This window comes from Rhinopithecus roxellana, chromosome 19 (genome assembly GCF_007565055.1).
Source record: "Rhinopithecus roxellana isolate Shanxi Qingling chromosome 19, ASM756505v1, whole genome shotgun sequence".
Classification (NCBI taxonomy): Eukaryota; Metazoa; Chordata; class Mammalia; order Primates; family Cercopithecidae; genus Rhinopithecus; species Rhinopithecus roxellana.
The window spans coordinates 22,124,196-22,149,185 of NC_044567.1; the positions used below are offsets into that span (position 1 = coordinate 22,124,196).

General features: G+C 48.7%; 2 protein-coding genes across 2 annotated transcripts in view; one reads left to right on the forward strand and one right to left on the reverse strand.

The window, feature by feature from the left end:
• MYO19 (myosin XIX) overlaps positions 1–13,602 on the forward strand; it is a 42,697-nt gene extending 29,095 nt beyond the window's left edge. The window contains 13 exon segments of the mRNA XM_030923064.1: positions 951–1,072; positions 1,363–1,476; positions 1,736–1,912; positions 2,268–2,420; positions 3,472–3,579; positions 4,826–4,896; positions 5,640–5,743; positions 7,590–7,756; positions 7,866–7,995; positions 9,788–9,873; positions 10,386–10,682; positions 12,844–12,963; positions 12,966–13,602. Coding sequence (XP_030778924.1) covers positions 951–1,072; positions 1,363–1,476; positions 1,736–1,912; positions 2,268–2,420; positions 3,472–3,579; positions 4,826–4,896; positions 5,640–5,743; positions 7,590–7,756; positions 7,866–7,995; positions 9,788–9,873; positions 10,386–10,682; positions 12,844–12,963; positions 12,966–13,121 — 1,805 coding nt within the window. The 3' untranslated portion in view covers positions 13,122–13,602.
• On the reverse strand, positions 13,416–22,641 carry ZNHIT3 (zinc finger HIT-type containing 3). Its single transcript, XM_010376882.2, has 5 exons — positions 22,470–22,641; positions 22,297–22,328; positions 16,330–16,416; positions 15,224–15,301; positions 13,416–14,014 (listed from the first exon to the last, which is right to left on the reverse strand). The coding sequence occupies exons 1-5, from the start codon at positions 22,553–22,555 to the stop codon at positions 13,833–13,835; spliced, it is 465 nt and encodes a 154-aa protein (XP_010375184.1). The 5' UTR covers positions 22,556–22,641; the 3' UTR covers positions 13,416–13,832.
• Between the last annotated feature and the right edge of the window lie 2,349 nt (positions 22,642–24,990).

Consider the following 24,990-nt stretch of genomic DNA (forward strand, 5'->3'; position numbering starts at 1 on the left):
CACCTGCATCTGAGCAGTTCATAACTCTCCAGACAGGCTCAACAGTGCCTTGTCTGAAAGAGCCCTTTTTCTCCCCAGAGACCCAGTTCTAATTGCAGGAGAGTAGTGGGGGATGGAGGAAAGAGCTGAATTAGAGGGACTTTGGAGGCTGGCACAGTGGCTCATATCTGTAATCCCAACATTTTGGGAGGCTAAAATAGGAGGATCACTGGAGGCCAGAAGGGAGACCAGCCTGGGCAATATAGCAAGACCCCATCTCAGAAAAGTTAGCCAGGCATGGTGCTACATGCCTGTAGTCCCAGCTACTCGGGAGACCGAGGTGGGAGGATCACTTTAGCCTAAGAGTTTAAGGCTTCTGTGAGCTATGATGACACCACTACACTCCAGCCTGGGCAACAGAGCAAGACCCTATCTCAGGGGGAAAAAAAAAGAAGGGACTTGGAGGACATGACTGAGGGAGGTCAACACGGTTATAACTCTAGGTGGGACAGTCAGTTATAGGAGGAAATAAAGCTTAAAGGTACCAGTGCAGTTTGCTCATGGAATGGTGGAATTCTAGGCACCAAATTGGCTGGTGAGATCAATGCCTTCCAAACTAGATTTAACACAAAATGTTGCCTGGAACCTGGTTTCCTCACAGGAGGTGCCTATCAGAACCAGAGAATTCATACTCAAAAATGGGCCCAATGCTCTGGGCTGTCTTCACACTTCATTTGGGTTTCCTGCCTGCTCTGAGTTCTACAGGGGAATGGGGTGGAGATGGGAGCCACCTTGGGTAGAGCGTGGGGAAGGTATGTTCTGCCCACCACGGGTGTCATGCTCACTCAGCCTCATGCCCAGGCTGCCAAGTATAAGGCATTGGCAGGGACCCAGGCACCCTGGATTCCTTGGTCCCCTATCCCCCATCTGCTCCTTGCAGTAGCCCCATGGGTTCTCTGCCATCCTCCCAGGCCTGCTGGATGTGTATGGATTTGAGTCATTTCCTGACAACAGTCTAGAACAGCTGTGCATCAACTACGCCAATGAGAAGCTGCAGCAGCACTTTGTGGCTCACTATCTAAGGGCCCAGCAGGTGAGGGATGGGGTGAGCAGGGGGCAGGTCCTTATTTTGGATCCTCAATCCCTTCCTGACCTTCCAGTCCCAGTCCAGGTTCTGATTAGAAGCCTTTTGTTCCTCCTTATTTTATTTTTAACTGATAAATAATAATTGCACATATGGAGTACAATGTAATGTTTTGATATACTTTTGTTTATTTGATGCTGTTCTGGAATATGCTGTGGTACCGAGGCCAGCCGTGGGTGGCTCGTCAGGACATCAGACCACAGCTGCCTTCTCCCACCCCATCCCACCTTGTTCTTTAGGAGGAATATGCAGTTGAGGGCCTGGAGTGGTCATTCGTCAACTACCAGGACAACCAGGCCTGTTTGGATCTCATTGAGGGGAGCCCCATCAGCATCTGCTCCCTCATAAATGAGGTGGGGAGGTCAGCTAATGAGCCAAGCACCAGAGTTGGCCTTTGGGTTTTCTGAAGCCTTCGTGATTATCCTGTTTCCTCTCTGTGCCTCTCTCCTCCCAGTTTGCCAAATAGATTTGCTAACTGCTATATTTCCTCCCTGTTAGGGACACTATGATGCCTGTGTGATGTCTGCTGTCATGGGGGCCACAGGGTGGGGACTGAGGGTTGTGGTGAGACACTGTCGTTTTGGTGGCTGACCCCCTGTTCCCATCCCACAGGAATGCCGCCTCAATCGACCAAGCAGCGCAGCCCAGCTCCAGACACGCATTGAGACTGCCCTGGCAGGTAGCCCCTGCCTGGGCCACAATAAGCTCAGCCGGGAGCCCAGCTTCATTGTGGTGCATTACGCGGGGCCTGTGCGGTACCACACAGCAGGCCTGGTGGAGAAAAACAAGGTACGGGCTGGGCCGTGCCCTGTGGGGCCTGCGAGAAACGAGATGCTGGGTCTTTGCTATGCAGACGTAGTAGTTTCCCGTCATGAGTCCTTTCTCTCCTGAACCTCCTCCCAGAATCCAGAATCACCATCTTGGGCCCACCTGCCTGAGGTCTCCACTAATCAAGCATGACCTGCCTGGAGATCACCCTTGTTAGACTGGGTCTCCAGGTCTCTGGTCGTCCCGGGGACCTTCTCTTGGACTTGGGCCCTGTCTTACCTGGAAGCCCTGTCATCTGCGGCTTGGGTGGGCAGTGGATGGTTCTGGGCAGAAGCTCCACCTGTCCTCACCTGCTGCTCTTGCCATTTCTCAACAGGACCCTGTCCCACCTGAGCTGACCAGTCTCCTGCAGCAATCCCAGGACTCCCTGCTCATGGGGCTATTTCCTACTAACCCCAAAGAGAAGACCCAGGAGGAACCCTCTGGCCAGAGCAGGGCCCCTGTGTTGACCGTGGTATCCAAGTTCAAGGTGGGTCTAATGTGCTGATGGGAGGTGCTTGCTTCACTCTGCAGTCTCACGAATATTTATTGAGCACCTGCCAGGATCGGTACTGTTTGCTGGGGAGCAGTGGCAAGTCAAGTAGATGTGGTCCCAGTCCCCTGGAGTTTATACTTCAGTGTGGAAAACAGAAACAGTAGACAAATAGGCTATCAGGTATATGATGGGAAGCCTAGGGGCCTATGGGGGCACTATGCAGCCTCTCACCCACTGCCAGTGGGGTGCTCATGGGCAGAGGATCAGCTACATGAACTTCTTTGACCTGGCTCATCCCCAGCTATCTAGCTTCCTGCTCTAACCCTACCCTCGCTCACTTCTCTCACATTGTCTACTTTCTACCGCTCCTCAGCCCTTGCATGTACCACCCCACCTTCCTGGGATACTCTTGACCACTGCCCCATCAGCTCCACCTCACTCCCATCCTCCATGCTCCTTTTCCTAGTTTAGTCCTTCTCATCCTTCAGACTTTAGCTCTATCACCACCTCCTTGAGGAGGCACACAGAAAACCAGGTTTGATTAGCACCTTCCTACCCAGCCTCAGACACACCCCCAAGGGTGTTCATCCAACATGTGTGGCCCATTGGACTGAGCTCTGACATGGCAGCAGGCAGCCTGTGGCACAGCCTGCAGCACACAGGATGAGCTGAATGATAACAGTTGTTGCTGAATGAATGGCAGGGAGTTTTGAGATCATTCTTTCCTAAGAAGATTGCTCTGGGGAGAAGCGGGGCAGGGAAGGAGGAGGAGATTGGATTCAGGGAGACCAGTCAGGGAGGGTCACAGGTTTAGAAGGGTCCCTGAAGACAGAGGTGAGGAGCATGGGAAGTCGGGAGAGGAATGTGCTCTGAGCCGGCTCATTGAGAGCCTGCAACAGTCATCCCTGCACAGGAGATTCCTGGTCTCAGGATCCTGGAAGTTCCAGGCCCGCTGGAGGCATTTGATGTAGTTACTAACCAGAGCCCAGCTGATGGCCCTGGGCAGCCCCTCTCCTTGCCTAACCCCATGGTCTCTCATCTGCAGGCCTCACTGGAGCAGCTTCTGCAGGTCCTACACAGCACCACGCCCCACTACATTCGCTGCATCAAGCCCAACAGCCAGGGTCAGGCACAGACCTTCCTCCAAGAGGAGGTAATTAACACCGGACCAAAGCTGCTTTGCACCAAGCCCCATCTGGCCAAGGCCCTGGAGAGATGAAGGGCAGGACATCTGCTCCAAATGGAGTGAACAAAGGTGGTCTCTCCAGCCAGGCCTGACATGAGAGAGGACCCATCTCCCTTGCTGTGGCAGGGCAAGCATGTATGGTTGTGTAGTCTGTGCATGGTAGCCTAGCCAGGAGGTAAGTTCCAGTGCATCTTGTTCTTTGAGCCTTGTACCCTGATGAGAGACTGAAGCTGCGCAGAGGAATGGGTGTCTCTTGTGATAAGCTGAAAGTCTGCATCACCATGCAGTCCCCTTACAGTGCAGCTGTTTCTCACTGGAGGTATTGTTTTTTTTTTTTTTTTTTTTTTTTTTGAGACGGAGCCTCACTCTGTCACCCAGGCTGGAGTGCAGTGGTACAATCTCAGCTCACTGCAACTTCCACCTCCCGAGTTCAAGTGATTCTCCTGCCTCAGTCTCCCAAATAGCTGGGATTACAGGTGCACACCACCACACCCAGCTAAATTTTGTCTTTTTAGTAGAGATGGGGTTTCGCCATGTTAGCCAGGCTGGTCTCGAACTCCTGACCTCAGGTCATCTGCCCGCCTCAGCCTCCCAGAGTGCTAGGATTACAGGCATGAGCCACTGCACTCAGCCAGTATCATTTTTTTCTAATCTAACAAAAGCATTCTAGCCAGCAACTGCCCTTTTCTTGGGGTTCCAGGTTCTGAGGGATGTGGATAAGGGGTGAATGCTGGACACTGCTGAAGGTGTGGCCTGGTAGATGTGGCCTTTGGGTTTGTAGCCAGGACAACTTAGTTCTGTGGTAAAGACCTGGGTTCAGGTCACAGAAGAATCTTTATAGTATAATCTTCCCTGCCTCTCAGCTGTGAACCACCCTCTAATGCCTGCAAACAATGAAAACAATCCAAACTGGAAATTTGCCTGGGCGGGGCTGTGTGGTAGTGAGACTACACTGAGGGCAGGGTGAGTGAGACAGAGCCAGGACAGCACTTGCCTCAGTTGTATCAGAAGCCACACATTGGATGAGGGGGACTTGGGACCACCGGGACCCTTTCTTGCAGGAGATTTGTTTTCAAGGTCCCTCAATTAGCCAAGCCTTGCGAGAGCCTACAGCTCGGCACTGGCCAGGGCCTAAGAAGGGCTAAGAGGAATGGCATTTCTGGCCTGCTGGCCCCGTGCTGCAGGTGCCTACCCTGTCTCCCCACCCTTGCAGGTCCTGAGCCAGCTGGAGGCCTGTGGCCTCGTGGAGACCATCCATATCAGTGCTGCTGGCTTCCCCATCCGGTGAGTGGGCTCGATCTCGGCACAGTGCAGGGCCAGTGCAGAGTGGCGCTCGGGACTCTCATGGGGCAAGAGCCTGCACAACCCAAAGTGAGATGTGGAGATGAAGAGAAAGAGGCTGGTCTGTAGAAGTCAACTGGGAACTAGGGAGCAGCATCCATTCGTTTATCCATTCACTTATTGTGCACTATTTTGTACCCGCTGATGACTGACGAAAGCCACATTGGTACAATGTTGGGGACAGAAGCCAGACTCAGGAGGGTTGACAAGCAATTGGGAGGAAGTGCAGATATCAGGTGCCATCAGCTGTTTGAGAAGTGTTGCCTTGATGGGGAGCAGGGAGATCTGGGGGAAGCAGAGGAGACTGTGGGGTCGGAGAGGTCAGAGGGGAGATGTGGCCAAGCATGTCTGCATCATAGCAGTGGTCCAGTTGTTTGGGGAGAGGCCTGTCAGCCCCTTTGGAGGGAGGCAGCCCACAGATCCCCTACTAACACAAGAGATGCTTTGTGTTGGTAGACCAAGGCAGCAGGGAGAACAGACCCATTTTAAATGGTCTTTATGGGCTTCCGACCAAGTGATCCTAGAAATTGCTCCAAAACCACATTCACATTCAGCGGGGATACTCAGGGAGGGCAGCACCGTGCTGTGTTGTTGAACGGATTAAATAGAATACCTTCCGTTTAGCCCTGAGCCATGTACCTGGCTCACAGATGAAGTAATTCTCTCCTGCCTGCTTTGGCTTCCAGGATCTCTCACCAAAACTTTCTAGAACGATACAAGTTGCTGAGAAGGCTTCGTCCTCACACATCCTCTGGCCCCCACAGCCCATATCCTGCCAAAGGGCTCCCTGGTGAGTGGGACCCATGTGTTAGTCATTTGTGCAACCACAGTTTACTGAGCATCTACCCTGTGCCCTGTCTCAGGGCTAGGGGCTGGGGCTTACTGGTGAATAAAACACAGCACTGGTTTTGGTTCAGTGGGGGAAACAGATTCAAAAAAGACACATAGTATGGAAAGTGGAAAGGCAGAGCTATGAGCAGGATGCTTTGGGTGGTGCTGGGGAGTTGTGAATTGGGGAAGGCTTCCTGGAGGAGGTAGTATCTGAGAATAAATTGGATTAGCCAGGTGATGGGTGGTCCATATGACAGATGTAATCTGAACAAAAGCCCGGAGGCTTGAGGCAGCGGTGTGGGTATGAGGAATTCCGCCCGATCTGTGTTGCTGGTTCATTGAGGCAGAGAACTGGGGCAGGTGAGGCTGGAGTGGCAGGTAGGGCTCCATCAAGGAATCTGGACTTTATTCTCTGGGCACATGAGCAGGCACTGCAGGGGAGGGAGCAAATGACTCTCTCGGCCTCACACTTTCTGGAGCCCACTCTGGGGATGCCATGGAGGGCCGTGGGAGTGAGGCTGCAAAGTTGCCCCAGTAGAGAGAAACAAGAAATGCGGGCACAGTCGGGAAATGTTTGTTGGAAGAAACTGGTCAGTCTTGGTAGGGGCTTGACTAGATGTAGAGGGAGAGGAAAAGAGTAAATTAGCCTGGGCAGTAGGGAAAAGCAAGAGGAAGAGAGGTTCAGGGAGGCTCAAGAACCTGGGGGTGGGTGACTTGTCCAGTGCAGAAGTCTGCAAGGCACTTGGGCAGGCTTTAGTCTCGAGGGAAAGATCTGGAGGCCCTCATGTGGGGGTTGTTAGCATGCAGATAAAACTGAGGCTGTGGGAGCCACGGGACCCAGACACAGGCAGAGGGAGAACAGGCCAAGGACAGGCTGCCGGGGCGGGGGGGGGTCCCACCTCGGCAGGACCCCAGCCCAGCACCACTGCCCCTCCCACCCAGCCTTACCCTGGGCCCCTCACAGCCACTAGGGCAATCCTGCTTTGTTTCCTCCCCTCCTGGGCAGTTTTCACTTTCCTTTCACCCTTTCTCCTTTCTTCTCCCTCTCCATGCTGTCCTGTTCCATGTCTCTTGCCCAAAGCCCTTCTGGCCCCTGGTTGATTTTGCTGCTGTTTCTCATCTGTGGTGTCTCCTTTGGCAGCCTCTGTCTCCAGAGAGGCACTGGGCAGCTAAGGTGGTCAGAGTCTTCAGGTAAATCCTCCCTCTCCAGGAGTAAGCCCTGCGAGCTGCGGGAGGGCAGGCAGTGGGACGCGGGACCTTTGCAGGGCTGGGATTTTTTTTTATTTTTATTTTTTAATTTATTCTTTTTATTTGCAATAGAAGATTCCCAAACTAAGGGCTGGGACTGCATCTCCCTTTTCCCATACATGGTGGGGAGTGAGGGGTTGGGGCTGAGGGAGTGGCCTAGCTGCCCTGTTTGGCCCTCAGGATGTGCATTTGTGGCCTTGGAAACAAATGCTGGCTGAGCAGCCTGGGAATCCAAGCTTGGAAGGAGTCACCCTTCCAGGTGTCAGGTACCCTTTGCCAGCCTGCCCAAAGGGACTCACGGCAGTAGAGGTTGTAGGACACCCCAGGACACACAGGCACAAGTGGGTATTCCAAGGCTCCACGGAACAGCCAGTGCCCTGAGGGACAATAGAGGGACTGTTGGTGGCTTCCTCCAAAAGAACAAGGAAAAAATGGCTAGAGCCAAGAACAGCAGGAAAGAGACCTGTAGAGTGCTAGGGAGGCCAAAGCCAGTTTCTTCAGGCCACAGAGGCGTGCAGAGACGACCAGGCACTGATAGGGCCATCTCCCTCCCCCAGAATGGTGTCCACACAGTGAGGAAGCCACGCTTGAACCTCTCATCCAGGACATTCTCCACACTCTGCCGGTCCTAACTCAGGCAGCAGCCACACCTGGTGACTCGGCTGAGGCCATGCCAGCCCCCATGCACTGTGGCAGGACCAAGGTGTTCATTACTGATTCCATGGTGAGCTGGTTTGGGCATGAGGAGGTTACAGAGGCCAGCTGTGTGCTCTCCTCAGCAGGATGGGGCAGGGGGAGAAGAGGCTGCCCTCAGTGGATGCCTTTTCTCCCAGCTGGAGCTTCTGGAATGCGGGCGTACCCAGGTGCTGGAGCAGTGTGCCCGCTGCATCCAGGGTGGCTGGAGGCGACACCGGCACCGAGAGCAGGAGCGGCAGCGGCGGGCCGCCATGCTCATCCAGGCAGGTAGGTGGGCAGGTCACCTGTCAGCACTGCACACAGACTCCACAGGATGTTGGTTTCCTTTGAAACATGGCTCGTCGAGTCCCCATCTCCTGAAGCTGTGTCCCAGCCTGAAGAGATGGATGCCTCGTCCCTGTGGTGTGCTGGGATTCAGATTCCCTATCCCTCTCACCCATAATGTCTCTCCAGTTCAGTGGAAACCAAGTCACTCCATAAACAAAGGTACTCTGTAAGAAGTGGAGGCTAAACGTTGTCTTTAATTCCTCTTTCTCAGACCCTGACAGCTGTTTAGGCCAACTTTTTTTTTCCTTTATGACAACTCAAACCATTACCTGCTGGGCTCTGGGGCTGGAATGAATTTAAGGAGAAGGTAAAAACCAAAAGGAGTTCATCAAATGAAAAGATGTATTAACCACCATGTTCATAGTGGTCTTATTTTGAAAAGGAAAAGTGTTAGAAAGAATCCAAATATCTAACAGTGGTGACGTCATAGCCAAATGAGGGACCAGACTGTCCCTATGATGCAGCTAAGTGTTTTTGAAGACTATTATAAATTTAATGGAGAACCACTTCCAAAATGATATTCATACCTAGATGCCAAACTACATATTTAGGGTGATGCCATCCTTGTAAGGTGTGTTTCTGTGCGTGTAGGCATTAAAAAGTTGTATAAGGAAGCTGGGCACAATAGTTTGCTCTTATAATCCCAGCACTTTGGGAGGCTGAGGTGGGAGTATCACTTGAGCCCAGGAATTTGAGACCAGCCTGGGCAACATGGGGAGGCCTCATCGCTACAAAAAAAAAAAAAAAAATGGCTGGATGTGGAGGCTCACACCTGTAATCCCAGCACTTTGGCAGGCCAAGGCAGGCAGATCATTTGAGGTCAGGAGTTCGAGACCAGCCTGGCCAACATGGCAAAACTCTGTATCTACTAAAAACACAAAAATTAGCCAAGTGTGGTAGTACGCACCTGTAATCCTAGCTACTCAGGAGGCTGAAGCAGGAGAATCACCTCACCCCAGGAGGCAGAGGTTGCAGTGAGCTGAGATTGCACCATTGCACTCCAGCCTGGGTGACAGAGCAAGACTCTGTCTCAAAAAAAATAAAATAACAATTAACCGTGCCTGGTAGCACGTGCCCTGGTCCCAATTACTCCAGAGGCTGAGGCAAGAGGATCGCTTGAGCCTGGAAGATTGAAGCTACGGCCTTACTGAGGCTACAACAAGCTGTTCATGCCACTGCACTCCAGCCTGGGCAAGACCCTGTCTCAAAAAAAAAAAAAAAAAAGAAAAAACAAAAAGAATATGCTGAAATTGTAGAGAAGAGAATAAAAATTACCACCATCTATTAATTGTATCAGTGTTTGGGTATATGGTGATGTGAGATCAGGGATGCATAAAGCAACCAAATTCAACTGAGGAGTTAAAAAAAAAAAGCCAATTTTTAAAGGCATAGACAGTCCAGACTACTCCCATTCCCTGGGTGCTGACCTGGACCGAGTCTGAGACGAGAAGTGACTGCTGGGCCCTCAGCCAGTCCAGGCTCCCCAGTGCCCCTTCACTGTATTGTGTAGGTGTATCCAAGTGTGTGGGCAGTGTAAGGAATATTTAAAAGCCAATTTTGCCTTATGTATTGACTTCAGAATGTTATCTGTAGCACAAGGTAGTCATTTATTTATTGAAAAAAAAATACATATTTGAAAGTTTGACAGCAACTGTGGTGCTGCTGCAGCCAGGTCACTGACAGCTCTAACGGCTCCTTTATTATCTCTCCTGTTTCTGGGCGAACCTCTTAGCCATTCGTTCCTGGTTAACTCGGAAACACATCCAGAGGCTCCATGCAGCTGCCACAGTCATCAAGCATGCGTGGCAGAAGTGGAGAGTAAGTAAGACCCAAGAAGTCGGGGTGGGCAGTGGATCAGTTTTGGGGATCAGATGGACCTGAGTGGGAATGCTGGCTCTGCCACTGTAATGCAGGTGGCCTTGGGCAGGTTGTTCACATGTGAGCCTCATATTCCTCGTGTATGCGGTGGGCACAGTAACACCTACCCTGCAGGGTGGTTATGAAGGTAAAGAGTGGTGTAAGCAACTCTGGGAATATACCAAACTCTGAGATGTACACTTTAGAAGACTGGGTTTTATGGCGTATCAGTTATATCTCAATGGGCTGTTTTTTTGTTTTCAAGTAGCATATGTAAGGCCTAAGCACAGTTGCCTGGGGTGTATAGACTTGTGCCATATGGAACCAGTTCGGTTCAGGGCAGCCAGCTGTTCACAACCAGGTGCCTTCAGTTCACCTTGTTAACATGATTTGTTAAAGATAGTTTTGATTTCCATTTTCTGCGAAGAGGTCTAGATAAATCTAAAGCTATAAAAGGATGTTTGCTTTTTAAGATCAGAATGGCCTACCTTGCTGCTAAAGAACTGGATGGTGTGGAAGAAAAACACTTTTCTCAAGCTCCCTGTTCCTTGAGCACCTCGCCGCTGCAGACCAGGTTCCTGGAGGCAATAATCCGCCTCTGGCCCCTGGGACTGGTCCTGGCCAATACAGCAATGGGTGTAGGCAGCTTTCAGAGGAAATTAGTGGTCTGGGCCTGCCTCCAGCTCCCCAGGAGCAGCCCCAGGAGCTACACTGTCCAGACAGCACAACAAGACCAGGCTGGTGTCACATCCATCCGAGCACTGCCTCAGGTACGTTGTATGTGATGGCCATGACAGCTTTGATCCTGAGAACAGCAGGAGCAAAGCCTACAAGTTCACAGTGGGAGTGGGACTGAGGCTGGGACAAGATCCGTCCCTGGCCGGGCGCGGTGGCTCACGCCTGTGATCCCAGCACTTTGGGAGGCCGAGACGGGTGGATCACAAGGTCAGGAGATTGAGACCATCCTGGCTAATACGGTGAAACCCCGTCTCTACTAAAAAATACAAAAAACCTAGCTGGGCGAGGTGGCGGGCGCCTGTAGTCCCAGCTACTTGGGAAGCTGAGGAAGGAGAATGGCGTAAACCCAGGAGGTGGAGCTTACAGTGAGCTGAGATCCAGCCACTGCACTCCAGCCTGGGCGACAGAGCGAGACTCCGTCTCAAAAAAAAAAAAAGATCCCTCCCTAACCCTACTGGGTAAACCAGAGGCCTGCACGTCCCAACCAACTGCAGGTTTGGATTATTTACTTTGTTATAACTGGGAATCTTCCAGGGCCCTTTATCTTTCTAAAAAGTGCTTCTAATTATTTCAGCATCTCTAAATCTTCTTTTAGTCCCATTTCCAAATGCAATGCTGTGTTTCTAGCAAGCTCCCAGCTGATGCTGATGCTCCATGAACCACACTGTGAGAACCAAGGCTCTAGATGAGTCAGGAGCAGGAGGTGGTTAAAGTTCGGCTTAGGGCCTGGAGTGGTGGCTCACACCTGTAATCCCAGCATTTTGGGAAGCCGAGGCAGGTGGATCACCTGAGGTCAGGAGTTCAAGACCAGCCTGGCCAACATGGCGAAACCCTGTCTCTACTAAAAATACGAAAATTAGTTGGGTGTAGTGGCAGGTGCCTGTAGTCCCAGCTATTCGGGAAGCTGAGGCATGAGAATTGCTTGAACCTGGCAGGTGGAGATTGCAGTGAGCCAAGATTGTGCCACTGCAACCCAGGCCTGTCGGACAAGAGTCCGTGTAAAAAAAAAAAAAAAAAAAAAAAAAAAAGTTTGGCTTAGGGTAATAATAGGTCAGTTACAGAAAAGAGGAAAAATTCATGAGACGTAGCAAAAAAGAAACTACCCAAGACTTGAGAGCAAATAATCTAGTTAGTCCCACATCACAACTTCGGTTGTGATCAGTTGGTTACCTCAAAAGGCACTGGATTTGGCACCATGTTTTCCTCTAACTGTATTTCTGGGTTTTTCTCCTTTTCTAGCTGAGGAAATGACAAGCAGGGTCCGTGGTCCAAGTTCTCTGTGGGTCTTTTTTCATGTTAATTTTTTGAGATGGTGTCTCACTCTGTTGCCCAGGATGGAGTGCAGTGGGTTTAAGTGATTCTCCTGCCTCAGCCTCCCGAATAGCTGGGACTACAGGGCATGTGCCACCACACCTGGCTGCATTTTGTTTGTATTTTTAATAGAGACAGGGTTTCGCCATATTGGCCAGGCTGGTCTCGAACTCCTGACTTCAAGCGGTCCACCTGCCTTGCCCTCCCAAAGTGCTGGAATTGCAGGTGTGAGCCACCGTGCCCAGCTGTTTGCATCCAGGGAAAAGTCAGCCAGCACACTCGGGAAGTCAGTGTCACTCAGGGCTTTGTGAGTCACCCCAGTAAGCCAGGCCTCATAGAAATAAAGTGGCCGAGGAAAGGTGAAAGTGTGTTGCACTGGGAGGTAGAACTCCAGGGTCTGGGTCCTGGTTCTGCCCCATTCACTGGATGATCTTGGCTAAGACACATTTTCTCGGAGTCTGTCTAGAAAATGGGCTAATACTCAACCTACTGCATGGAGTCACAGCAAGGAGTAAGTGAAATGACAAGGCAGAAGGAAACGCTGAATTTCCATTCAGAGGAATTACTGTAGGCCTTAATCTGAATGAAATCTCCCATGAAAACACACAGGCCTGCTAAACAGAAGGGTAAATGTTTTGTTCTTCCGGCTTTAAGCAGTCATAGGAGTGTGACAGACATTCCTCTTAGGGAGCGCCTCCTCCTAGGGTTTCCTCATCTGTCTCACACTGAGTGGATGTAACGCTATTTTAATCCTGCTGTGGCCCCCAGTACTAGTACTTGTCCATACCTCCTTGCATTTCTAGCATCTGCTGTGTGGGGTTCTGTTACGCTCTGTTCGCCCCAGGAACTGGGGCTAAAGCTGCAGCTCTCTCTCCCCTCTAGGGATCGATCAAGTTTCACTGCAGAAAGTCTCCACTGCGCTATGCTGACATCTGCCCTGAACCTTCGCCCTACAGCATTACAGGCTTTAATCAGATTCTGCTGGAAAGACACAGGCTGATCCACATGTGACCGCTTCTGCCTTTACTGGGCTGGGTGATCCTTGGTGCCTTTGTTTCCACAAGGCCTTTTCCTGCCAGCTGCCTTGCCAAAGACATTTAATCAGCACACAGCTGCCAGACGATTCCCACAGTGCTCCAAATGCACATGAACAACAGTAACGGCTCCAGCCTTCAAGCCAGGGCCCCATGCCCAGTGCATCAGTGGGCCTGGGGCTCCAGGCTACATCAAGCACTGATGGTGTCAGGGCTGGTAGTTAGCAAACCAGGGTTAAGAAACATCAGGGCCACATTTCACTACCTTCACAGATCAAACTCAGCAGCAGTCATGACTGACTGTCACTACAGTGGGGACCCAATTCCACATAAGCACTTTTGGAAGAAAACAACCAAAGTTGGCCTAAAATTTGGGCTGGGGAAAATTTTGTGGTTATTTCCTTTAAAAAGGAACAAAACTTTAGTATTTAATAAGTTGATTTATTTAATGTAATTTCAAACAATTATGAATAATGCAATGTACAGTAGAATCACATCCTGATTTTATTTAGTAACACTGACCAAGTTTAACTCCATATGAAGTGTAAAGCTTGATATCATTTATGATGTCTATCAACTGTACCAAAAGTAAAACATTTAAAAACAACCATCTGAATGTCAAGTTTTTTCTCCACAAAGGACTTGCCACCTTAAGGGCCCCACGTCTGCCTGAAACATGAGCCACATCAATGCCGGTAAAGGCCTGTATAACCTAGTCTGCATCCTGGAAACCTCTTCTGTCTGGGGCCCCCCCACACTAGCTGGTCTCCTGGGAGAGGGAGCAGGCAGGTTCTGGGAGTCAAGCACACGTTTGAGCAAGCAGCACAATAATCCATCTTAAGAATCCTCATTCTGGGATGGCTCCACAATTCCTAAACAACAGTCTGCAAACTCCACAAACAAGGGCTCTTGCATGTAGGCTCTCATGAGCTTTGCTTTGTCTTCCCCCTGATCGAGGTTGACCATCAACTGCCTGAGGTGTGGATTGAGCAATAAGCTTCTTAATGTTGCAGATTCCCCTAAAAATTAACAAGAAAAAAAGCCAATCTGAGTTCAAGTGGGAAAACATGGAGATGGCTGAAAAGTGAAGAAATATTTCAAGTGTAATAAAACTATCAGCCAGGCGTGGTGGCTCCTGTCTGTAATACCAGCAATTAGGGAGGTCAAGGTGGGCAAGATCGCTTGAACTCAGAAGTTCAAGACCAGCCTGGGCAACGTGGCGAGATACCACCTCTATAAAATGAAAGGTGAGATCAGCATATCAAACTATTTCCACATTAAATGCAGTAACAGATACTAGTTCTTGGTATCTTTGTAAATATTGTAACTTCGTGCCACTTCAGCTAAGAAAAAAATGCTTTATCAGCACAATCAAAAAGCTAATAATAGCATTAAGCTGCTCGCATGATTTCCTTCTAGCCATACAAGTTGCCAGTGGTGAAGACAGCTATATGAAATACTCTGATGTCTGAGCATGTGATTTGGCGTGCAGCAGGACCAGTAGCAGGGAACCAACAATAATACCTGCATGGTACTTTACAGTCTATAAAATTTTTCACACCTATTACCAGCTCAGCTCCAAACTCAGTCTAATCATAACCATGAGACTAAGTGCAAAGCATAACCTTTTAACATGATTCTGTGACATGAGAAGAATGAAATTAACACACTATACACATGTAACAATGTTTTAAGGACTGAATAAGCAGTGCTACAAAAATGGCAACACCTGTTTCCCCTTAAACCAAATCATGTGATAACCCGTTTGCGTTAAAGGCTGGACTGTGAACTGAGCACTGGGGATCTGGGAATACAGGTCCCTGCTGTACAAATCGGTATGTGAGAGATAAATTACCATAAAATGTAACAGTGATTTATTACTAGTAAGTCCAAGTTGCTAAGGGAAACCAAAAAAGTGCCTAATCCTGAAAGAGACACAAAAAGTCAAGAAAAGCTTAGCTGAGCAAAGCAAACTTCTACCAAGCCTTGAAGGAGGAGCAAAATTTTGCCAACCTGCAAGACCAGCAGGATTCCAGGCAGAAGGAATGGTGTGGGCAGGCTGGGAGGTGTGACACCCTTATGTTTACAGAATTATGTTGCTAGATAGTAAGGGCCCTGCATGCCATACTTATTCAAGGATTTAATAACTTTAAAAAAAATCACAATCCTTACAACACAGTAAATGTATCTCAACCACTGACAAATAAACAAGCACAGCACAGACTTACCTAAATTCTTTAAATTCTGCAAAGAAACTCTGTCTTCTTCCTCATCACTATTGAGAAAATCAGCTATAGAGTCATCATCTAAGGAATACAAAACAGTCAACGGCTCATGACTAAAAAGGAGGCCTGGGCACCAGATTTTAAAACTACTTCAACAGGATAAAAATGTATGCACACACATGTAATAGTGATAGGGGTATTCAAGCAGGTACAGACAAAAATCCTCTTCTCTGGAGTTTGTGACTATACTAACACTCCTTTTTTAGAAGAGGGAGGCTAAGTGAAAGAATTGGTGATTTTAACAAATGCACCCTAGTGTTCACATCCTTACTTGTGTATGTGGTCCTCTGGTCTTTAGGCTTAGACCCTGGCTGTCTAATAACTTATTACCCATCCCCACCTCTACATGGCTCCAACCCTGTGATGGGCCAATTAACTGGATGCTCTGTAAAAAAGAGTCAAGCAGAATCTCCTGTGCTTTCAGCATGGGCAGAAACTGCTGGCATTGCCTGAACCCAACCTGGAAATTTCTCAAAGGGCAAAAATGGGCCATGCCTTTGGAGTGAATGTTCAATACCTCTTTGGTGGCACCAGAGGGGCTGCTTTCAGAGCCTGGCATGGTGCATGACACCCAGGAGGTATTAAAGAACATTCAGATGGCTGGACGGATGGGTCGACAGCCCACTACTGCTATGAGCTCTGAACCCCCAGCAGCAGCAAGATGATCTAGGACAAAGAAAGCCTCCTGCCTGGGCTGAGCTCAGGTGAACTGACAGCCCCAGCCAGATTCATGGAGGGAGACCAGCAGCTGTGGGCTAGAGAAGGCTCCTGCCAGCAGGGCCCACCACAGAGCCCCAAACCACAGCCATGGCCTTTCTCATCTCTGTCTTCTGCCCATTTTTCTTCTGAATACTGCTTTCAGGCTGTTGCTTCAACATCACTCATGATGACATGGCCCCACTCCTGATGCTCAGGGCTAAGAAAGCTGTTGTTTCCCAATGAAGCTCTTGTTCTGGATTCCCTGACCAGCCCCAGTCTCCCCTTTTCCTTCCTTTCAACTTATTCTATGTGAAGTCCCTTGTAGATTTGTTTGAAGTCAACCAACCCACCTTTGTTTTCCACAGGCTTTATGGTTTTGGTAGGAAGAGCTGATCTTATTTTTTTCTCAGCAGGACGAGCTTCAGGGTTGCACTGTTCTGAAAAAGACACAAATCCCAGGCCCACATTACCTCCATTTCAGCAACAAGGCTGCACCTCCCCACCAAGCTAGCATCTAGGTAGGAAGCAAGTGTCTGAGGTAAGGGATGTGGGTGGGTGCCCAGGAATGTGGAAGTGAGAGATCAAAGCAAGAGGGAGGTTAAGGAAAACCGCCAGCAGGCTGAGAAAGCAGGGCTCATTCATGCACCCCAAGAACCTGTCCCCATCCTCCCCACCCTGCTGAATCTTACAAGATTCTCACCACAATTAACTGGGGTGTTTGAAATAGCTGCTGTAAACCAGATACCAGATGGGATAAAACTAGAGAAAAAACAACCAAAGAACTTACAAAGTCAACAGAAGGCCAGCTGTGCTGGCTCACGTCTGTAATCCTAACACTTGGAGGCCAAGGTGGGAGGATCACTTGAGCCCAGGAGTTTGAAACCAGCCTGGGCAACCTAGCAAGACTATGCCTCTACAAAAAATAAAAAAAATCATCCAGGCATGGTAGTGCATGCATGTGGTCTCAGCTACCTGGGAGGCTGAGGCAGGAAGATCACTTAAGCCCAGTATGTCAAGGCTGCAGTGAGCTATGATTGTGCCACTGCACTCCAGCCTGGGTGACAGAGAATCAACAGAGCATGAAGTCACAGGAAAGGATTCTGAGGACATAAAGGCAGGACCAGATTGTAGAGACTTAAAATGTAGATTTGACAATATGCTACGGAAAGGTTCTGGTCAGATAGGTGGCAGTTACAACAGCTTCCAGTGACTGAGTGCCAAGCACTGTGCCAGGTACACAGTGAGATACATAGTGGCTCAATGAACCTTTAGAAAGCCCCCATGACATGGACACTATTAATTCCACTTACAGACGAAAGGATTAATTTTTCTTGTAATAAACTTGTCCATTGGTGTCCACAGCTAGTAAGTAGCAGAGGCAGATTTTAGAATCCAGATCTAACTTTACAGCTGTGCTATACGTGTAAGGAACACAGCAGGAGGGACTGGAGAAGAGGTGAATTTTCTGAGTTGTACCTGACCCCAAAATACATTTGTGTCTAAGGGGCTCAAAAAGAGGCTGGAGCTAAAGATCTGGATGTCAGCAAGAAAAAAAAAAAAAAAAAAGTTTAAAGTAAAAGAGAGACCACCTACCTAGGAATAAAAGTCAAGGACCAAATTTCAAGGGAGAGATCTAGCAAAAGGGAGGACTGGGCACAGTGGTTCCTGCCTGTAATCCCAGCAATTTGGGAGGTCGAGACAGGAGGACTGCTTAAGCCCAGGAGTCAAAGACCAGCCTGGGCAACACAGTGAGATCCTGTCTCTAAGAAAAATAGATAAAGTTTGTCTCCGTTACTCAGGAGGCTAAGGTGGGAAGGCCACTTGGGCCCAAGAGGCCAAGGGTGCAATGAGCTGTGATCACGCCACTGCACTCCATCCTGGGCAAAAGAGCAAGACTCTGTCTCAAAAAGAAGAAACAAGGAGAACCTACAGCTATGCCACCCTGAATGCACCCTATCTCATCTGACCTCAGAGGCTAGAACAGGGTCAGGCCTGGTTAGGACTTCAAAGGGAGAAAGGGAGGAAAGAATACCACAGAGCAGTATCTTCCCAGCCTCCAAAGGAGAGTATCAAGAAAGAAAAAGCCAAACACAGCAGATATTCATAGGAATCAAGAAAGATGACAGGCTAGACATGGGTAGCTCACGTCTGTAATCCCAACGCTTTGGGAGGCCAAGGTGGAAGGATCACTTGAGCCCAGGAATTCAAGACCAGCCCAGGCAATACAGTGAGACTTCATCCCACAAAAATTAAAATTAAAAATAAATAGGCCAGGCATGGTGGCGCATGCCTGTAGTCCCAACTACTTGGGAGGCGGAGGTAGGAGGATTGCCTGTGCCCAGGAAGTCACAGCTATAGTGAGTACCACTGCACTCCAGCCTGGGTGACACAGCAAGACTGTTGCAAAAAAATAAAAATAAAAAGACAAATGAAAAGTGTACAACAGATGTGGCTATTAGAAATTTCTGATAAAAAATTATTCTTTATTAAATACTACTTTAACACTGCCTATAGCAGCAACAAAGGCAAAATTAATGTAAATATCCACCAATAAGAAAAATAAATATTAAAATGACCATACTACCCAAAGTAATCTACAGAGTCAATACAATCCCTATCAAAATACCAATGACACTGTTCACAGAAATTAAAAAAAAAAAATTCTAAAATTAATATGGAACCACAGAAGATCCTCAACAGCCAAAGCAATCCTGAGCAAATAGAACAAGGCTGGAGGCATCACCACTACTTGGCCTCGAAATATACTACAAAGCTATAATATCTAAAACAGCATGGTACTAGCATAAAAATAGACACATAGATCAATGGAACAGAATAGAGAACCCAGATATAAATTCACACATTTACAGCCAACTGACTTTTCACAAAGGCACCAACAGCATATACTGGGAAAAAAGCATTCTTCAATAAATGGTACTGGAAAAATAGGATAACTGTAAGGATAATCATATGCAGAAGAATGAAACTAGATCCTTATCTGTCACCATATATAAACATCAAAATGGATTAAAGACCTAAATATAAGACCTGAAACTATGAAACTACTACAAGAAAACACAGGGGAAATGCTTCAGGACTTTGGTCTAGTCAAAGATTTTATGAATAAAATCTCAAAAGGCAACAAAAGCAAAACTAGGCAAATGGAATTCTATTACACAAAAAAGCTTCTGTACAACAAAGGAAACAACAGAGTGAAGAGACTATAAGATGGGAGAAAATATTTGCAAAATATTCACTTGACAAAAGGTTAATATCTAGAATACAAAAGGAGCTCAACAGCCAAAAAAAAAAAAAAAAAAAAAAAAAAAATTTAAGTGGACAAATGGGCTGGGCGTGGTGGCTCACAGCTGTAATTCCAGCCCTTTGGGAGGCCAAGGCAGGTCGATCACCTGAGGTCAAGCGTTCAAGACCAGCCTGGCCAACATGGTGAAACCTCGTCTCTACTAAAAACAAAAAAATCAGCCAGGAATAGTGGCAGGCACCTGTAATCCCAGCTACTCTGGGGGCTGAGACAGGAGAATCACCTGAACCCCGGAAGCGGAGGTTGCAGTAAGCAGAAATTGTGCCACTGTACTCCAGCCTGGGCGACAAGAGCGAGACTCCGTCTCAAAAAAAATAAAAATGGACAAATGGCCCGAACAGACACTTCTCAAAAGACGACATACAAATGGCCAACAAGTACATGAAAAAATGTTCAACGTCACTAATCATTAGGGACATGCAAGTCAAGACCACAATGAGATATCATCTCACCAAAGTAAGAATGGCTATTATCAAAAAGAAAATAAATAACATGTTGGCAAAGATGTGGAGAAAAGGGAACTCTTATACACTGCACTGTTATTGGGAATGTAAATTGGTAGAGTCATTATGGAAAACAGCATGGAGGTTCCTAAAAAAACTACGAATAGAACTACCATATGATCCAGAAATCCCACTACTGCGTATATATCCAAAGGAAATTAAATCAGTCTGCCAAAGAGATACCTGCACTCCCGCGTTTACTGCTAGTCCCAACAGTCAAGATATGGAATCAACCTAAGGATCCACCAACAGGGATAAAGAAATGTGGTACATATACACACTGGATATTAGCCATAAAAAACCACGAAATCCTGTCACTTGCAGCAACGTGGATAAGACCAGATGACATCGTGTTAAGTGAAATAAGCCAGGCACAGAAAGATGTTCTTGTTAACATGTGGATGCTAAGCAAGTTGATTTCACAGAAGTAGAGAGTAGAAAGTGGTAACTAGAGGCTGGAAAGAGTAGAGGGTAGGGGGCTAGGGAGAAGTTGGCTAATTGATACAAAATTACAGCCAGATAGGAGGAGTAAGTTCTAGTGTTACACAGCACCTTAGTGTGACCATGTTGGCAGCAATTTATACTTTCAAATAGCTGGAAGAGAGGATTGTGAATGTTCCCAACATGAAGAAATAATGATTATTTGGGGTGATGAACATGCTAACTACCCTATTTGATCCTTACACATTGTATACAGGTATTGAAATATCACACTGTAACTCAAATTGTGTGCAATTACGTGTCAATTAAAAACAAATATTAAAAAGAAAAATCCACCAATAGGAAGCTTTATATAAATAATGGTCGTATCAACTATATAATGAAATAACATACAGTCCTTTAAATCAGTGAGCAAGAACTTGTATGCACTAGTTATTTTTAACTTTTTTAATTTTTACTTTTTTTGAGACACAGTCTCACTCTGTTGCCCAGGATGGAGTGCAGTGGTGCAGTCTCGGCTCACTGCAACCTTCGCCTCCATGGTTTAAGCAATTCTCCTGCCTCAGTCTCTTGAGTAGCTGGGATCACAGGCGCGCGCCTCCACACCCAGTTCATTTTTGTATTTTTAGTAGAGATGTGGTTTCATCATGTTGGCCAGGCTGGTGTCAAACTCCTGACCTCAGGTGATCCACCCACCTTGGCCTCCCAAAGTGCTGGGATTACAGGCGTGAGCCATTGCGCCTGGCCTGTATGCACTATGTTTTGAAAAGTGCACAACATATAAAATCAAATGAGGATGTTGAGTACAGTCTCACTGCTGAGATTCTAAAAGCTAAAAAAAAAGTTCGATATATTGGTACAAGAGTGGAAATAAGCTGAAAGAATCTACGTCAAACTTTTTTTTTTTTTTTTTTGAGACAGAGTCTTGCTGTCTCCCAGTCTGGAATGCAGTGGTGCGATCTTGGCTCACTGCAACCTCCTCCTTGCCGGCTCAAGCGATCTTCCCACCTCTGCCTCCTGAGTAGCTAGGACCACTGGCGCAGACCGCCACGCCTGGCTTTTTTTGTTTATACAGACAGGGTTTCACCATGTTGCCCAGGCTGGTCTCAAACTCCTGAGTTCAAGTGATCCGCACACCTCAGCCTCCCAAAGTGCTGGGATGACCCACCGCGCATGACCCACCGCGCCCCGCCTACATCAAACATTTTTTTTTTTTTTTTTCAGACTGAGTCTCGCTCTGTTGCCCAGGCTGGAGTGCAGTGGTGCAATCTCGGCTCACTGCAACCTCCACCTCCCAGGTTCAAGCGATTCTCCTGCCTCAGCCTCCTGAGTAGCTGGCGCGCGCCACCACGCCGGCTAATTTTTGTATTTTTGGTAGAGACGGGGTTTCACCATGTTGGCCAGGCTGGTCTCGAACTCCTGGGCTCAGGTGATCCACCCGCCTTGGCCTCTCAAAGTGCTGGGATCACAGGCGTGAGCCACCGCGCCCAGCCAGGTCACTTCTTTTTAACGGTACAAAAGTGTGTTCACATACACAGAACTTACTTGGTTCTTTTTTCTCTTAACAAGTCAAGGACTTCTCCTTGTGTTGTACATGGACTTACCTCTTTGTTTCTAACAAGACATTATTTACACGAGTGAAAATATTGTTAAACTTGTGCAGTTTCAGCCAAAATGGTAAGGGGCTACACCAGAATACTGAGAAAGAAACTGCTAGGGTAGACCTCGGTGGGAAAAGCAATCGGTAACTATTTCTAAGTAAGAAGAGTAGTACGCAGAAGGAGGGGCGGGGTAGAAGAAAGGCTACTGACTGTTCAAAACCGTGAGAGCGATTAAAGAGAGGGACAACAGAGGGAACTGTCCGACACACAGGGAGAGGCCTATGACACCAAGGACCAAGTAAGAGAAAGCGAGGTTCCTGCAGAACCCACGGAGACCCGAGGCGGAGAAAGAAGCGCAGCCCAAGGGTCCACGCCCCCAAGACGGAGGCTGGACGTGGGGGCTACCCCGCGCGAGGAGGGGGCCGAGGGCTGGCGGGGACGGGCACTCACCTTTGTGCTTCCGGAAGCAGGCTACAGAGCAGCTGTAACAACAGAGGCCACAGGCCGCGTCAGCCCCGAGGGCCCGCGGCCCCTCCAGCAGCCCGCCGGCTGCCGCCCGGCCTCCCGCCCTCCCGCCGTGGCCGGACACCCGCACCCCCAGACCCCGCGACCTCCTCGCTCACTAGGGCACGCGGCAGGCCGGACAGCGGTATTTCGGCTTCTCCAAGCAGATCACGCAGACGACGGTGCTACATCTGAGCGACGCCATGGTCGTGGGGAAGGAGACTGCTTCCCGCGCCGCCGCGCGCGTCTCTCACGCAGCCGCGCCCGCGTGCACGCCCCTTTTTCCGTTTCCTAAACGGGGACCAATCAGCACTCAGCAGACAGACAAAAGCAATGGACTGATCCTGCTCACTGTTCCAGTCCTCGTAAGTAGAGCGTCGATATACTCGATGTGCATCAAGTAGCTGCTTCCCAGGTTTTCCTTGATTAGATAGATCATAGCATGGAAGAACTTGTTGTGTAGCCCTGTCGCTGTCCCTGTGCGGCCGTGTGGCTTGGACCAAGTCATCGACACTGTCCAGGTGTGTTGCCCCGCATGTAAAAAAGAAAACAATGCGTGGAACTAAAGGTCCTTTACTTTCTGGCTTGGACTTCCTGAATCTTGCAGGGACATTGGAGTTCGTCCGCCCATCTCACCTGCTTATTCTTGGCAAAGGACAAGTCCAGACACTGGGCGAACCAGAATCGGTTGGATCACGCAGTAGACAGGAACCTGCCCTTCCCAACCTAGGCCATTTTTCACTAGGGAAAGAAAGATGAGCCTGACCACTGGCAAATGTTTGAGCTCCAACTGTGAGCCCTTCAGTGCTGGGGACCCCCCGGGATCTTCTAATGAAGAAGTAGTCTCTGTCCTCTGGGAACTTAATGCTTAGAGCGAAAGTAGGACAGGTAAACGGGGAGGAAAGAGACTCACTCTTAGAGTCCTGCCCTCGCTACCCTGCACCTGCACGCCCCTGAGAGTGAGTGCTTCTTAAATTTTGCACTCTAGGCTCCTCACACCTCCCCCTAGTCCCGGAAGCTAATTGACCAGGAAGCAGGCCAGTGACCACTGGCCCCAAGACGGGGACCCCAGACAGATGAGTCTGGACAGATGGGCTATGATGGGACTTGAATGCCACCACAAACTTTAGGTTTAGACAAAGTCATTTTTTTTTTTTTTTTTTTAAGGAAATTTGCTTGCAGCTAGGCATGGCCCAGCCTTACCTTGGCTCCCATCCTACCTGCACTGGGCTCTCTCAGGGCCATAAATTGCCCTCATCCCCAAGTGCCTCCTCTTCTGTGTTGGCTGTTCAGCCTTCAGGGTCCCTCTTCAATAAAGTTGTCTGCAGGGATGTATCTGCAAAATCCAAGGCAGTGGTTTGAACCTTGGCTCAACCCCCTCCCTGGCTGTGTGACCTGGCATGGTTGGTTACCTGCTCTGAGCTCCCTTATCTATTAAAGTGGATGTTTGGGCCTACTTTCCTGAGCTGTTGTAAAGCAGAGAGGAGACCATGTGCAAAAAGTTTTGTAATCTGAAGTGCTACATGATATCTAGAAAGAGTCTTAACTCTCATGGATCTCCATCTGGACCGCATGAACGCATGAACGAAGGTCTCAGGCCCCAAGCCACGCCCCTCCAAAACAGTTCTGCCAACTGCTTCTTGAGTGGGAAGTGAGTAATGATCCTTCCTTTGGGTGTGGCAACCCAGTCCAGTCCTCAGTGCTGAAGCTGTTGGGCCCTCTATCCACCTGCATGTCCTACTTGCAGCTCCCCCAGCCTGCAACCTCTGCCTGGGACCCAGCCTAGAATCCAAAACCGGTCCACACAGACCTAGTAACTCGCAGCACTCTCATATTGTTCAACAGTTGTACCACTGATGATTTGAACTTGAAGCATCCCAGAAAGTCCAGAGAAGTCCTGGGAAGGCCAGAGAAGGCCAGTGACTTGTCCAGGGCCATATGTAAATCCTGTGCCAAGCCGGGCATGGTCGCACCAGCCTGTAGTCCCAGCTACTTGGAAGGTTGAGGCAGGAGTTCAAGACTGCAGTAAGCTATGATTGTGCCACTGCGTTCCAGCCTGGGTGACAGAGAAAGAGACCCTGTCTTAAAGAAGAAAAATTTATGCCAGGCGCAGTGGCTCACACCTGTGATCCCAGCACTTTGGGTGGTCAAGGCAGGCAGATCACTTGAGGCCAGGAGTTCAAGACCAGCGTGGCCAACATAGCAAAACTCTGTCTCTACTAAAAATAGAAAAAATTAACTGGGTGTGGTGGTGCATGCCTGTAATCCCAACTACGAGGAAGGCTGAGGCACAAGGATCGCCGGAACTTGAGAGGCAGAGATTGTAGTGAGCCAAGATCACGCCACTGCACTCCAGCCTGGGTGACAGAGCAAGACAGCAAGACTCTGTCTCTAAATTTTTTTTTTTAATTTAATTTAATTTAAAATCCTGTGCCCAGCCAAGTAAGGTGGCTCATGCCAGTAATCCTAGCACTTTGGGAGGTGAAGGTGGGCACATGACTTGAGCCCAGGAGTTCAAGACCAGCCTGGGCAACATGGTGAAAACCTGTCTCTACCCAAAAAGATACAAAAATTAGTGGGGGGCAGTGGCATGAGTCTGTAATCCCAGCTACTGGGGAGGCTGAGGTGGGAGAATCGCTT

What these genes read in the sequence shown, in the direction of transcription:
- ZNHIT3 (XM_010376882.2), bottom strand. Translation starts at nt 22,555, where the DNA reads ATGGCGTCGCTCAGATGTAGCACCGTCGTCTGCGTGATCTGCTTGGAG. An exon ending in CTGCTTCCGGAAGCACAAAG is followed by an intron (nt 16,417 to 22,296) that starts GTGAGTGCCCGT and finishes TGTCTTTTTCAG; the next exon opens with AACAGTGCAACCCTGAAGCT. An exon ending in GCAGAATTTAAAGAATTTAG is followed by an intron (nt 14,015 to 15,223) that starts GTAAGTCTGTGC and finishes GTTAATTTTTAG; the next exon opens with GGGAATCTGCAACATTAAGA.